This window comes from Geotrypetes seraphini, chromosome 3, assembly GCF_902459505.1.
Source record: "Geotrypetes seraphini chromosome 3, aGeoSer1.1, whole genome shotgun sequence".
Taxonomy (NCBI): Eukaryota; Metazoa; Chordata; class Amphibia; order Gymnophiona; family Dermophiidae; genus Geotrypetes; species Geotrypetes seraphini.
In genome coordinates, this window is record NC_047086.1 from 96,250,699 (window position 1) to 96,267,161 (window position 16,463).

Consider the following 16,463-nt stretch of genomic DNA (forward strand, 5'->3'; position numbering starts at 1 on the left):
TACAAAACTGTAGTGTGGTTTTTAGCCATGGTGGTAAAAGCTCACATGCCAACACTAAAAAAAAACGCTCTACAGTTTTGTAAATGGGGAGATAAAATAAAAATACGTAGACAAAGGTTAAACTGAAGCACCAAGAAGCTGGACTCTGCATACAATGCAACATCACAGAAACAGCGATGCATCTCACCTAAAGCAAAAATTAAATAAATAAATAAATATAATTTTTTTCTACCTTGTCTTCTCTGGTTTCTGCTTTCCTCATCTTTTTGTCACTCTCTTTCTTTCATCCACTGTGTACCCTCTCTCTGCCCCTTCTATATGACATCTTCTCTCTTTCTATTCCCGTTCTAGAAACTTTATGCATCCCCTTTCCATTTCTTCCTTCACCCCCATTAGTCTGGCATCCATCTTCTTCCAATCCCTCCTCCAATGGTCTGGCATCTCTCTTCTGCTCTTCTTCCCTTCCCTTTCCCACACCCACATGGTCTGGCATTTCACTCTCTCCTCTCCCTTCTCCACACTTCCATCAGCATATGCCCCCTTTCTCTCCCTCCAACCCAATTCCATGCAGTATCCTTCCCTCTTATGTCTCTTTCCCCGCAATTCCATCAGCATCTGCCCCTTTCTCTCCCTCCACCACGCTTCCATACCACCCTGACCCCCCTTTCTCACCCTCCACAACACCCTGACCTCCTTTCTCTCCCTTTACCACCCTACTATGCTCCTTTCTTTCTCCATCCCAAATCAGCAAGGTCCCGCGCTGCCTGCTTCTGCTCCGGATGGAAGAGGTAAGTGACGTCGGAGGGGGCTGAGCCGGCAGACGCAGGGAGTTGCAGCAAAATCCCATGATGGTCCACCCCCCCCCCGACATCACTTACCTCTTCCGGAATACAGGAGGTAGATGGCGCAGTCATCGCGGGACCTTCGTTCACTTCAGCGTGGCTGCCGTCTCTGCTCTGTTATAAGTACGGCAGCTGTGCTAAGGTGCCGTTTTCAGCAGCGCAGGAGGTTCCGGATCCGTCTGGCTGTGCATCCCCTTGGAGCGTGCACCTGAGGCGGACGCCCCCCTCGCCCCCCCTTGGTACGTCACTGAGTGTAGCTGACTCAGTGTTGATGGATGGTGTTTTCATGGGTTTCACCCTGCTGTCTCCAAGCTGTGTGTTCTCAACTTCATCACCTCTGATTTTCAATATCTTCTCTACTGTATGTCTATTCTTCTGTTCATCTTCACTGCACAACGTAACTTGCAGAACAGACTCGCTGTAACCATACCAACATGACACAGAGGAGATGCCTGGGACCTTGTGTCCAATTACTATTTATTTTTATATTGAAGCAGTTTACCAAGTAAATCCCAATATAGAATGCCACAATAATTCTTAAGTTTTTCAGATTCTTTCCTTTCAGATTATACTTGGAAATCTATATTTTCATGAATCTTAGAGTTGTTGTGAGCCATCTGCTATGTGACACAGGTTAAAAGTGTCTGCCATTGGATAGAGCTGATACATGGCCCTAGCACATATCAAGTGGTCCTCAGGCACCTCCCATATGTCCGTGAGTATCTTAACTATGTCAGGATGATCAGGAAAAGTGGCGAACTGTGGCCTCTGATCACTCATGAGGGAACATTCTGCAGCGACAGGCTGCCCAGCCTCCAGCTTCAACTTCTGGAGGGACTCTGAGATGAAATCCATGAAATGTGTAGGCCTTAAAAAATCTCTGCATCATAGGATCCTCCTCCAATTCCGGGGGCCCACCCAGATTGTAGTCCTGGAGATCCACAAGGGCAACATCCCCCGTTGTAGTGGTGCCTGCCCGTGCAATTAAAGGCACGGTCAGGGCATCCAGGTCAACCAAGGATACAGCTGGCACACTAACTGGGACCACAGTGGGGGATCAGGGAAGAATCTCCGTGCTCTGGGAAGGAGGAGTCCCCACAGCCAGCAAGGACGATTGTGGAGAGGTGGCTAGCATAAATTTCCTAGCTAAATAAGCCTGATATATCATGTTAATAAATTTGGGAGAAAACCCATCATCCGGGGCAGAAGCCGCCTCCTGCGGACCCTTCTTGGAACTCTTGGAGGACTTGTGAGATATAGCCACTGAATTACATTTGCGTTTCACCCGGGAGACAATTGCGCACTCCTAAGGGCCCAATTTCAATATTTTCCCATTCCCATGGGCAGGAATGATGGCAAGACCCCCTTCAGAGGTCGAGGGTACTTGGGCCAAAGAAATTCCACTCTTTCCACATTGCAGAGCATGTGGAGCTCAGCCGCTCATCAGACAGCCATACAATGCAAACAAGGCATAAATCCAAAGTTTTCTGTGTTGGGAACTCCATCTGAGTGGCTTTCTTGCAAAAAAAAAGCTTGTAGAGGCAAAATATAACTTTAAATTCCAATTAAGAAAAATCCAAGATGGCTACCGTGCAATTTTCAAAAGAAAATAGCAAAGGAAAAGCACAGGAATCCCCCCAAAAAGCAGCAATTTTAGGATTTAGGACTAGGGCTAACTCCCAAACAGCCCAACAATCACTTTTAAGGACCCTCTCAGAATCTCTGCGACAGCTCTATACTCACTGTACTATGCTGTGTTCTGGAAAGGTTGCAGAAATAAATTGAATCAGCTTACAGGGAGATCCTCTACCTCAACAAGCCTTGCAAACTAGACTGCTGGTCTTCTGACTGTCCCACTGGCCTAAGTCCTGCAGTCAGGGACTTCCACCATCGGAACACACCACACGCACAAAGTGGCAGAGGGATGCAGTCAACTCCTATCCTGGACACACCTCCACGGACAAACAAAAAATAGGCAAGGGTGGTGTCTTTCCAACCAGTGATAAAATTTATTAAACAATTAAAAAGTCCCAACAAGGATCCCTGTTTCGGCGTGTAAGAACGCCTTCCTCAGGGAACACTATTAAAAAAACATAACACGAGGTTAAAACATTAAAAGACATAGATATTCAGACCATAAATATATTCAATTGAAAAGCATAATAGCACGTGTCATAAACTAAAATATTAAAATACATGTATACTAAAACTATAAATACATTTATATAAAAGCATAACTGCAGGAACTGTGTAAATAATAATAATAATAATAATATGGAATCAATGGCTGATGTCAAAAATGCATAGAAAACATAATAGAAACAAAGCAAGCATAGAAAGAAACATTATAAAACAAAAGGAACAAAACATATTAGTATCGACAGCTATGAATACATTCAGAAAAACAGCTTTCAAAATCAAACAAGCAGCAGACCATGGAGCCATGTAGCTGCACTCAAACCCACTAGCGGATGAACCTAAGGTGAGCCAGATCCCAAGGGAACAGACCTTGAGCCCCGATCTGAAAGTAGAAGCTGTCCAAACGAACTGCCAGCTACCAGGCAGCCAATATCCTGGAAACAGACTTTCCCCAAAGTTTGTGATCTCACACAGCCAGAGCTGTCCCCGTGAAAAACCTCTGCAATATAAGGGTGGAATTTGCGAACAAAAAGACTGAATTTAAAGAAAATAAACACAAGTAGAGAAGACAAGCTCCTATAGTCTGGCTTGTAGAAAAGAAACTCGATTTGGGAGGGGGGGGGCAGTCCTAAGGTAAGAGGGAAGGGGCTCGGGGCTCAAGACTCTGTATAATGAGGCTTCCTACAAGCTCTGGTGAGTATGGGAAAATAACCCACTAGTCCAGGACTTGTCTAGTAGTCCTCTATCTATACCCTTCTATCCCCTTTTCCTTCAGAAAATTGTCCAATCCCTTCTTGAACCCTAATACCGTACTCTGTCCTATCACGCTCTCTGGAAGCGCATTGCAGGTGTCCACCACCCGTTGGGTGAAGAAAAACTTCCTAGCATTGGTTTTGAATCTGTTCCCTTTCAATTTTTCCGAATGCCCTCTCGTACTTGTAGTTTTCGAGAGTGTGAAGAATCTGTCCCTCTCCACTTTCTCTATGCCCTTCATGATCTTATAGGTCCCCTCTAAGTCTTCTCTTCTCCAGGGAAAAGAGTCCCAGTTTTTCCAGTCTCTCAGTGTATGAAAGGTTTTCCATACCCTTTATCAAATGTGTCGCTCTCCTCTGAACTCTCTTGAGTATCGCCATATTCTTCTTAAGGTACGGCGACCAATATTGGAAGCAGTATTCCAGATGCGGACGCACCATCGCCCGATACAACGGTAGGATAACTTCTTTCGTTCTGGTTGTAATACTCTTCTTGATTATACCTAGCATTCTATTCGCTCTCTTGGTGGCCGCTGTGCACTGTGCCAACAGCTTCATTGTCTTGTCCACTATTACCCCAAGTCCCTTTCTTGGGTACTGTCACTCAATAGTATCCCTCCCATCGTATAGCTGTACCTCGGGTTTTTGCTTCCTACATGCAAAACTTTACATTTCTCTACATTGAACTTCATCTGCCATCTCGTCGCCCACTCCCCTAGCTTGTTCAGGTCCCTTTGTAATTCTTCGCAGTCCTCTTTAGTCCGAGCACCACTAAATAGTTTGGTGTCGTCTGCAAATTTTATTATTTCGCACTTCGTCCCTGTTTCTATATCATTTATAAATATATTGAATAGCAGCGGTCCGAGCACCGAGCCCTGCGGAATACTATTCGTGACCCTCCTCCAGTCCGAGTAGTGGCCCTTCACTCCTACCTTCTGCTTCCTACCCGCCAACCAATTTCTGATCCATCTGTGTACGTCTCCTTCCACCCCATAGTTCTTCAGTTTCCGAAGTAGGCGTTCATGGGGCACCTTGTCAAAGGCTTTTTGGAAATCTAAATATACGATGTCTATGGGGTCCCCTTTGTCCATCCATTTGTTAATTCCTTCGAAGAAGTGCAGTAAGTAGTTTTAAATTGATTCTTCCATTTAAAAAGATTGCCCAAGATCCCCTTCTGAAACCCTAATTTCTCCATTTAAAAAGGTGCTTAATAGTTTATAGCTGACTTCCTTCCTTGTTTTCTTGTGGGGATTCTCATGTACCTCACTAAATTAATGCATTCGTATCTCTCTCTCTGCCTTGGTAAATATGCTTTCTCTACTCTGTAAAATATATATGAAAATCTTGTACATGCTTTTCTAAACTGTAAATGCAATCTTGGCAGATTGCACAAGATCTTCCCTAACTCCCAGAAGATTGCAAACAAAAAGACTGAATTTAAAGAAAATAAACACAAGCAGAGAAGACAAGCTCCTATAGTCTGGCTTGTAGGAAAGAAACTTGATTTGGGAGGGGGGAGGCAGTCCTAAGGTAAGAGGGAAGGGGCTCAAGACTCTGTATAATGAGGCTTCCTACAAGCTCTGGTGAGTATGGGAAAATAACCCACTAGTCCAGGAATAGAGTTGGATTGTACAAGAATGATGTGTTGTATGTAATCCATTCTGGGTTTTTGGAGAAGACTGGCTAAATAACTAACAAATAAATTTCTCTCCACAGGTGTAAAAACATCAAATGTATGTAATCATGTTTGCAAAGTTATGTGTGCAATGTTTGCCATTTTAATACATGTAATTTTGTGTCTGCAAAGTTGGAAAATCAGCTTATTAGCAATCCAGCATGGAGAAAATGTCATATGAGTGCTACACTCTTTGCAAACTTAACTATACGTCATGGAGGTGTAAAATTTCTGTGTGATAAAGTCAGTGACTGTGCATGAATTGTATTGCAAAAACAAATCCCAGTCATTTGTATATTATTAAAATCAGCCAGTAATGCATGATATTTTACATATATTACCAACCTATTTCCCAGAAAATCTCTGAAACTTAGGGCTCCTTTTACTAAGCTGTGATAGCGTTTTTAGCGTGCAGGATTTTAGCGTGTGCTAAAACCGCGCTATGCGGATATAAATTATGCCAGCTCAATCCTGGCGTTAAGGTCTAGCGTGTATGGCTATTCAGCGTGTGCTAAAACCGCTATCGCAGCTTAGTAAAAGGAGTCCTTAGTATATTGGCTTTCTTGCAAGAGTTTAATAAACTTGCTATGTGTGGAAATGTGTGAATTATGTACATCTGTGATGCTACCTAGATAATAATTATTCTTTTTAAGAAAAGGAAGGGGGAAAGAAACTGGTTCAGAAAAATACCTAGAAGAAATATTTCTAAGCTGGTATTTTTCATGGCGATATACAATATAGAATGACAACATAGGCTTGTGACATCTTATATACTGATCAATTTACTGAGGCAAGAGCTTGTGAAGACAAAGTCCACTTCATCAAAAAAGATCTAATTTACAGGGAATACATCACTTTAGGTATTATTTTCTATTCTACCTTTTCTTCAAGTGAAAAGCCATGCCTGCAAATTGAATTCCCTTGCAATATAGCCATGTAGGGGATTTCTGTATGGATTTCATTTCGCCTCATTTACTGTTTGATTGAATTCCAAACGAAAGACATTCAAAACATTTTACAAAATTAGGATAAAACAAACATTATAAAATACAGTCTAATTCAAATCTTACCCATTCAAATACAAAACAAACATAAGCTATTCTACACATACAGAAGAAAATAATCAAGCCTTAACCACTTTATGGAATTTCAAATACGATTCTTTCCACCTGAATGATCAATGACAAAATTCAACAACTGAGGACCAAAGCAAGCAAAAGTGCTCAGCTATACGCATTGTGATCTCACCTTAGGGAAATACAATAATAACTGATGAGAGACCTAGAGTGACATAGGGGCTAAATTAAAAAAATAAACAAACATAACAAAGGAGCAGGGCCAGACCTGAAGAAAACCCTGAAGGTCTGAGATTGTGTGAAACAAATCTGTTTCTTAGAAATCCACACAAAAACCAATAATGGATTCAATTTTCCACAAAAGGAAAGCAATCACAGCAACAAACAATTGGATTTGACACAGATTTGGGTTTCGGCAAGAAATATTTGCTTCAGGAGTCAGAGAATCTAGAAGGAATAAGAACATAAGAAGTGCCTCTGCTGGGTCAGACCACAGGTCCATCGTGCCCAGCAGCCCGCTCGTGCGAGGGCCCAACAAGTCCAGGACCTGTGTAGTATTCCTTTATCTATACCCTTCTATCCCCTTTTCCTTCAGAAAATTGTCCAATCCCTTCTTGAACCCTGATACCGTAATCTGTCCTATCACGCATTCTGGAAGTGCATTCCAGGTGTCCACAACCCGTTAGGTGAAAAAAAACTTCCTAGCATTGCTTTTGAATCTGTCCCCTTTCAACTTTTCCGAATGCCCTCTCGTTCTTGTAGTTTTTGAGAGTGTGAAGAATCTGCCCCTCTCCACTTTCTCTATGCCCTTCATGATCTTATAGGTCTCAATCATGTCCCCTCTAAGTCTTCTCCTCTCCAGGGAAAAGAGCCCCAGTTTTTCCAGTCTCTCAGTGTATGAAAGGTTTTCCATACCCTTTATCAAATGTGTCGCTCTCCTCTGAACCTTCTTGAGTATCGCCATATCCTTCTTAAGGTACGGCGACCATTATTGGACGCAGTACTCCAGATGCGGACGCACCATCGCCCGATACAACGGTAGGATAACTTCTTTCGTTCTGGTTGTAATACCCTTCTTGATTATACCTAGCATTCTATTCGCTCTCTTGGCGGCCACTGTGCACTGTGCCGATGGCTTCATTGTCTTGTCCACCATTACTCCAAGTCCCTTTCTTGGGTACTGTCACTCAATAGTATCCCTCCCATCGTATAGCTGTACCTTGGGTTTTTGCTTCCTATTAGCAAAACTTTACATTTGTCTACATTGAACTTCATCTGCCATCTCGTCGCCCACTCCCCTAGCTTGTTCAGGTCCCTTTGTAATTCTTCACAGTCCTCTTTAGTCCAAGCACTACTAGTTTGGTGTCGTCTGCAAATTTTATTATTTCGCACTTCGTCCCTGTTTCTATATCATTTATAAATATATTGAATAGCAGCGGTCCGAGCACCGAGCCCTGCGGAACACCACTCGTGACCCTCCTCCAGTCCGAATAGTGGCCCTTCATTCCTACCCTCTGCTTCCTACCCGCCAACCAATTTCTGATCCATCTGTGTACGTCTCTTTCCACCCCATAGTTCTTCAGTTTCCGAAGTAGGCGTTCATGGGGTACCTTGTCAAAGGCTTTTTGGAAATCTAAATATACGATGTCTATGGGGGTCCCCTTTGTCCATCCATTTGTTAATTCCTTCGAAGAAGTGCAGTAAGTAGTTTTAAATTGATTCTTCCATTTTAAAAGATTGCCCAAGATCCCCTCCTGAAACTCTAATTTCTCCATTTAAAAAGGTGCTTAAAAGTTTATAGCTGACTTCCTTCCTTGTTTTCTTGTGGGGATTCTCATGTACCTCACTAAATTAATGCATTCGTATCTCTCTCTCTGCCTTGGTAAATATGCTTTCTCTACTCTGTAAAATGTATATGAAAATCTTGTACATGCTTTTCTAAACTGTAAATGTAATCTTGGCTTCTCTGGTAATTGTATAATTATATAAGCACAGTCTCTGCAGATTGCACAAGATCTTCCCTAACTCTCAGAAGATTGCTGTTACCTGCTCATCCAAGTTTGTTATACCGCTTATCTCAATTCTAAGCGGTGTAGAGGTATCATAAAAGAAGGGTTATATATACAATTATAAAAAGCGTACGTACGAGAGACTAACTGACGTACAACAAACAAAGAGGGTAGAGAGAGAACTCCATTAAATCAATAGGATAGTAAGACGGTTAAGGGTAGAACAACAGGAAATGGGAATCCTGTCTGATGTAGGCTAATAGAGAAGGGTTTAAAGTTTTAAAGGTGTCTTTAAAATAGTGACCTCTCCTTCAGCGCTTCTTCCATTTAAAAAGGTGCTTAAAAGTTCATAGCTGACTTCCTTCCTTGCACTTTTCGCGTGAGCAGATTTAATTTTACCCATTCTTAAACCCTACCTTCTTACTCTCGACACTCACATAACCAGGCTTCTTGCACATGAACTCTCTCTGGAAAGCCTACTTTTCTAAGCCACTTCTCACCTTCATCCTATGACATTAGCTCTAAGGCAATTTTTGATCACGCCACCACTGTCTCACAAGCCTCACAAATCTGACTAGTTTCACCAATCTAGGGCTAGGAAATTCTCTCATATCCAGGATAAATCTCATTGTCCACTAAGAAGGTGTCTGGTGTCCACACTTCCCCTTCACCCCCACTCATATGACTCTTGGCCACCACCTCCTCCTCCTAATACTGACTTTTCCCAATCTCTCTCTTCACCCCAAACCCCTTAACCTCCCACCACATTATTCACTTTTTGAATTCACCATCTCACCCTCCCTTTTGCTGTCCATGCTCTTCTCAGCCCTAAAGCTTCAACACTTTCTCCCTCTCATTCAGCCATCCCCACTCTTCCTGTGTGCATCTCGACCACGGCACAGCCCCGACCATGCTTCTCCCACATTCATCCGTATTTTCTTACTCCTTCTCTTGCTCTCCGCTGGGGACATCAATATCAATTCTGGTATCCCAATCAACCCTCATTTTACTCATGTGGGTTACACCGCAATGCCAACCTTATTTCTGTTCCTCTCTGTCTTCAACAAGCTTACCTTCATCTACAATTCTTTATTTCTTGAATTCTCCACCTGCTGGTACTAATTGAGAACTGGATCTGCCCTGAAGACTCTGCTTCAGCTGCAGCTCTGTGACACAGAGGCTACCTTTGCTCATATACAGCTCACCCAGTTGGTCGTGGAGGTGGTGTTCGGTTGTTACTGTCGCCATCTTGTAGATATCAATCCCTTCTTCCACCTCAATTTCTCTGCTCTCCCTCCTTTGAAGTCTACTTCGTCTATTTGCTCCTCTACCTCTCTGAGTAGCAATCATTTACTGATCCCCTGATAAGTTCCCCTCTTCCTTCTTCACTGATTTTAACTCCTGATTTTCCTTCTTTCATGAACCTTCACCTCTTTCCCTCATCCTTTGTGACTTCAGCATCCATGTTAATGATCCCTCCAACTCCTACACTTCCAGGTTTGTCACTCTCACATCACCATTCAATCTCCAGCTTTGCTCCAATACCACTACGCACCAGAATGGCCACTGCCTTGAGCTTGTCTTCTCTTCGAACTGCTCTACTATCAATTTCTGCACCTCAAATCTTCTCCTCTCTGATCACCATCTGTTAACATTCACAATTCATCACCCTCCTCCCTCCAGATCCAGCCAATCAATACCAATATGTTAAGGAACCATCAGACTATTGACCCTGGCACCTTTTCCACCACTGTCTCAACTTTCCTCTCAACTACTCTGCCATACAAGTCTGTCAATGAAGCTGTCTTTTCCTATAACACCATTCTCTCCTTTGATCTAAATAACCTTGCATCTCCCATTTCATGTCCTGTAAGGTGTGCCAAACCCCAGCCCTGGCTTTCCTTCAACATCTGCAACCTGTGCTCCTGTGCCCGATCTCCTGAACATCTTTGGCTTATTTATTTAGTTTTTATTTATTGTATCTTTAATGCATCATTTTTGTAAACCGCTTAGAAACCTCACGGTTATTAGCGGTATATAAGAATTAAATTAAATTAAATTCTACATGCTTCAAGTTCCTGCTGATATCCTTCCAATCTGCATTCAAAAATTACTATGCCCACTTGTAACAAACTTTCTTATCTCAAACCCTCACCGACTTTTTGCCACACTAAGCTCTGTACTCAAAGTGCCCTAACCTCAAATGCCCCTTTCACTTTCTCCCCAGACTATGGCTACGTTCTACAACAAGGTTCAGAAGATTCACCTTGAGTTCTCAACCAGGTCATCTCCCCCTCATTCCCCTTTCATCTGTTCCTTCTGACAAAACCTCCCCTCAACTCCTGCCACCTTTTCCTCCTTTTCTGAAATCACTGAAGAGGAAACTGCACATCTTCTCTCCTCCTCCAAACTCACTACCTGCTCCTCTGATCTGATTCCCACCCACCTACCAGGCACTCTCTCTCCTACTGTAATTCCTCCTATCTGTCATATCCTCAACCTATCACTCTTCACTGCAACTTTTCCCAATGTCTTCAATCATGCCATAGTTACACCTCTCCTCAAAAACTCTAATTAGACCCTACCTGCCCCTCCAATTATCACCCTTTCTCTCCTCTCCTTCTTATCCTAGCTACTTAAATGTGCTGCTCACCACCATTGCCTAGACTTCCTTTCATCTCAAGTTATTCTTGACCCACTTCAATCAGGCTTTTGCCCACTGCATTCCACGGAAACTGCCCTTGCCAAAGTCTCCAATACAATGTTCATGGCCAGATCCAAAGACCTTTACTCTATCCTCATCCTTCTGGAACTACCTGCTGCTTTCCACACTGTTGATCACCACCTATTCCTCGATATGATGTCCTAATATGATTCCAGGGTTCTGTTCTCTCCTGGTTTTCTTCCTATCTCTCCCATTGCACTTTAAGTGAATTCAATGGTGGATCCTACTTCTCTGCTATCCCACTATCAATCAGTGTACCTCAAGGCTCTGTCTTGGCACCTTTCCTTTTCTCCATCTACTGTATACCCAACTCCCTCGGTGCATTGATCTCCTCCCATTGTTTTCAGTATCACCTCTATGCTGATGACTCTTAGCTCTGCCTCTCCACACCATATATCTCCACAGGAATCTAGGCACAAGTCTCAGTTTGACTGTCTGACATTGTAGTCTTTTGAAATTCATTTGCTTGGTATTGCATTATTCTTATAAGACTGGTTTTCACATTTCTCAGATGCTAAAACTGAAAGAATTGTCCTGGAGATACTAATATGAAAATTTAAGAATTCTAGACTATTGAAGTGCTAAAGCTTATCCATGGAAATAAAAACATTGAATAAACTTACTTAGGAATGTATTTCACATCTGTTCTTAATAATTTGAAAATTAATTACTGCTTTAAGTAATAATTCTCGAATTTTGGTCATATGGTTGCGAGTAGTCATGATGCAAGCATCCAACACAACTCACCTCTACAGAGAGCACATGCTTTGTATTATATAAAGAACGGCAGATTTTCAAAACTTCATTTCCCACATTCTCCTTTTGTTCAAGCGCGCAGCTGCATAGCATAGCTGTACCCAGTTTTACCCAAGGATTATCACATGTGAATGCACTGAAAGCAAAGATATAACACCAGATTAATGGAACAAATCTTGCACATTAAATAAATCTATCAAGCAACATTTCAGAAAGAAGAGTGATAACAAATGAAATTCAGTAACAAAAACCAAATTGAATATAAGTGGGAGTTTAAAAAAAAGTAAAATGGAAGATCATGAGTAGAAATTTCACAAATACCAACTGATATTTCTGCTTCTAATTTTGCCAGCCGTTTTTCTTCAAAGATCATAGTGGCCCAGATACTCAAAGCTCAGACTATGGTAAAAAAAAAAAAAAAAAAAAAAATATATATATATATATATATATATATATATATTTATATATATATCTTAAATAATAGAATGCTAGCCCGCGCATGCGCACTCGTGACGCGTGTTCCCTGATCTCTTTTCTGTCGGGATGTGGCCGCACGAGTGCGCATGCGCGCTTACTAGGTCACTGGCAGAAGACGAACCATCACAGAGGGAGTGAACGCGGAGTCTGCCGTCCCTCAAACGTAAGTCTCCTCCTTTGCCCGACTCCGGCCTCTGCTCCTCATCAGTCCTGCCTTCGGTCCTGTCCCTGTTAAACCGGCTGCCAATAACAAAGCCAGATGCCATGGGTCCTTCCCTTTTGCCAAATTGCTAAAGGCTCTGCCGGTCTCGATCCTGCACATCTCTGAAGTTACTTCCTGATTTTGAGGGGCGGGATCGAGACCGGCAAAGCCTATAGCGATTTAGCAAGAGGGAAAGCCCCTGTGATGTCTGGCTTCATTATTGCCAGCCAGTTTAGTGGGACCGAGACAGGACCGAAGGCAGGGCTTTTCACAATCCAGATGTACCGCTGGCTCATCACTCCCCCCTCCTTCCAGCGGCCGGCAAACAACATGGAGGACTGTTTCCGGGAGGAATCGGCTTCCAGCCTTATATGTCAGGCCTGATTCACGACTCCATTGGAAGAAGCAAGGAGTAAAAGGTGATGGACGGAGAGAGAGATGAGGTGTTGGAAGAAAGAGGGGAGAGGATATGCTGGATGGAGGGAGCAAGACAGATACTGGTTAAAAGACTGAAAATAAAGGGGAAAGAGAGCGAAAGAGAAGATGCTGGAAGGGAGGAGTTAGCAAAAAAACAAAAAAAAACCCGGAGAAATAGAAGACGATAGAGATGCAGAAAAATAAATGGAGGAAAACTGAAAGATAAGGTTAAAGTCAGAGATGGATGTAGAAGAGGACGTGAAGACAGGAATGAGAGAAGAGCCAGATAGACTGCAAACCCTGGTAAGAAAATTGAGAGAAGAGAGCAGAAACTGGGATAAACATGAATAAAATGGCCAGACAATAAAAATAGACTGCTTTCTTTTTATATTCCAAAGTGTATAGTGTTTTTTCTGTTTCCCTGGTGTTGAACTGCATATTGCTGGACAGGGGGAGCAGGAACAGGTGCTGATGAACAGGGGGGGGAATGAAGGGAGGCCTACTGCTGGACAGGGGGATCAGGAAGAGGTGCTGATGGATGAGGGAGCAGGAAGGTAAAATAAAGGGAGAAGGGCTGCTGTTGGATAAGGTGAGCAGTGATGGGGTGGGGGAGGACACAGGGGAGGTAAAAGGAAGGGAGAATGAACAGGGGGAGCAGATAAGGGGTGGTGGTAGACAGCCAAGGAAAAAAAGAAAGAAAGAAAGATAGAAATACAGAAAGCGGCTAAGGAGAGAGAAAAAGAAATAAAGACAGACACACACATACATATTCTAGCACCCGTTAATTTAACGGGCTATAAGACTAGTGTATATATATACACTATGGCGGGTGTGATTTAAAAAAAAATTTTATGGGTGATGCTCAGCACAATAGCATGCAAATTATATGCATCTATTCATGTGGAGCAGCTCAGTAAAAGGGGGAGAAACTGCCTCAGAAGGTCAATTACTAGGCACAGCTCCTCCTCCTGCCTGCAGCTGCCATTCTCCTCCTCTACCCAGTTGATGATGGCAATGAGAGCTGGCAGAGGGGAGAGGGGGTACAGGGGGTTTGGATGGGAGAGGGAGTCTTAGGGGTAGTCCTAGTAGAGCCAAATGGGAGAGAAAGAGGAAGGGTTGGGTTCTAGAGCTGGGGGTGGTTCCTTGAATGAGAGATAGGAACAGTTCCTTGAAGGGGGCCTGACCAGAACGAGCCCAGCCCGCCCTACTGGACCACCAAGGATTTTTTAAATGCCGGGGTTGGGGGGGAGGGGAGATCAGCTGATTCACTGATTCCCCTCCCTGCTGCTGCAGAGCTGAGGCCAGTTGATAGGGGATTTGGAGCCAGCAGGGGAAGCTGCAAATCAACTAATTTGGCAGCTCTCAGCTGATCGTGGCTCAAGAGCTGTCATCAGCTTGGAAGGAGAATGGCTCAGGCTTATTTTTTAAAGGGGTACAATTGTTGTGCGTGTGTTGTGTGTGTATACAACACATGCACAACAGCTACCAGCAACTCCAGAGCTGTCAGAAAATAGTAACCCTAAAAGAAGGGGCATTCTCTTTTGTGCATCAAAAAGAGAGCTCATTTAAATAGGGTTCTCGGTGGCTAATCTGAGGATCGGTAGCAGCCATGGAAAACCCTTTTGAGCATCAGCAGGAGAAGTAAGTAAGTAAGGCTGCTTTAATGAGTTTTACTGGCAGGGAAAGCTTTTGTGCATTGGGGCCTGTGTTCCATGCTGCTCATCCTACTTCACCTATCAGTCATTTGGTTCTCTCTCTGCTGATTCTATTCCTTGTCAGTTCATCAAGAACGTTCTCCTTCTTCTATTTCTAGTTCTTGGTCAAGATTTAACATTCTTTCACTAACTGCTTTTATCAAGACAATTAGCTCATGAAACCCCCCCCCCCCAAAAAAAAAAACCCACTTGTTCTCATGATTCCATTCTATTTTCCTAGGTATTAATTTCTCTTTAAATCAGTTTTCTACAGAAAGACTCATTCTTGATGAAGGTTTCATTTTTTAGAAAAATAACTTTTTAGATTAGTTTTACAGTTATATCAAAATTACTGATTTGGTTATACTATTAGAAATACATATATAAATAAGAAATAATTGTGAAGAAATAATTGTGAAGTGAACTATCTCCACTTAAATAGGTTAATCATTTATATTTGGACAACTTTTCTGCTGTAATTTATTGAAAGGATAAAAATAATTATCTTGTAGGGTCATGAAATGGTTAACTGTTGTTTAAAATATTGCAGGGGCCCAGTGCCCAAATGAATCTAACAGGCAGGGTCGAGAGAGAACAATGGGAGCCAGGGGACCATCCAAAAAAGGGGATGCTGGCTGGGGGCAGAATGGACACGCCACGGGAGGTGGATGACCGAGTAAAGGCAAGCCAGGTGGGAGCGCCGGGCCATGGAAAGAAAACAGCAGGGCGGGCCACAAATCAGGACCTATATTGCCTCTACACAAATGCGAGGAGCCTCAGGGCCAAAATGGGAGAGTTGGAAATTATAGCCAGTCAAAAAGCCCTAGACATAATTGGAATCACAGAAACGTGGTGGGCTGATGACAATAAATGGGATGTGGTCATACCAGGGTACAAACTCTACAGGAGAGACAGGACACACAAGAAGGGTGGAGGAATAGCGCTATACATAAAGGACTCCATACCCTCAACCAAAATGGAAACAACAGTAAGGGCAGATGGCTTGGAATCAATATGGATTAAGCTACCAGGAGGATCTGGAGCAGACATCAAATTGGGTCTATACTATCGTCCGCCTGGCCAATCGGAAGAAATCGACCGGGACCTGGAGACTGAACTGCGGAAGGTATGCAAGAATGGAAGTGTGGTGGTGATGGGGGACTTCAACTACCCTGGGATAGACTGGAGTATCGGGCACTCAAGTTGCGTGAGAGAGACCAAAATCCTGGAAGCCACGAGGGACTGTTTCCTGGAGCAGCTGGTCACGGAACCTACACGAGGAGAAGCTACTCTTGATCTAATCTTCAGTGGACAGGGGGGACCTGCAAAGGAAGTAGCAGTATTAGACCCACTGGGGAACAGCGATCATAACATGATCCAGTGCAGACTAGAACTGGGATCATCCAGGGTGAAAAGAACCACAACAACAGCGCTCAACTTCAGAAAAGGGAATTATGATGCAATGAGGAAAATGGTGGGGAAGAAACTCAACGGCAGCACAAGGAAGATAGAGTCCGTAGAAAGCACCTGGACCCTGCTCAAGCGTACGGTGCATGAAGCACAGAACCTGTACGTCCCCAGGTTCAGAAAAGAGTGTAAGAAAAATCGAATAAAGAACCCAGCATGGATAACGGCTGCTGTAAAAAAGGCGATCAGTGACAAGAAAGCATCGTTCAAAAAATGGAAACAGGACCAAACG

General features: G+C 43.2%; 1 protein-coding gene across 1 annotated transcript in view; it reads right to left on the minus strand.

The window, feature by feature from the left end:
- Window positions 1-16,463, minus strand: part of NBAS (NBAS subunit of NRZ tethering complex) — an 852,905-nt gene that overhangs the window by 51,181 nt on the left and 785,261 nt on the right. The window contains exon 48 of the mRNA XM_033937554.1: window positions 11,966-12,110. Within this exon, the coding sequence (XP_033793445.1) occupies window positions 11,966-12,110 (145 nt within the window). The remainder of the gene's footprint in view (window positions 1-11,965; window positions 12,111-16,463) is intronic.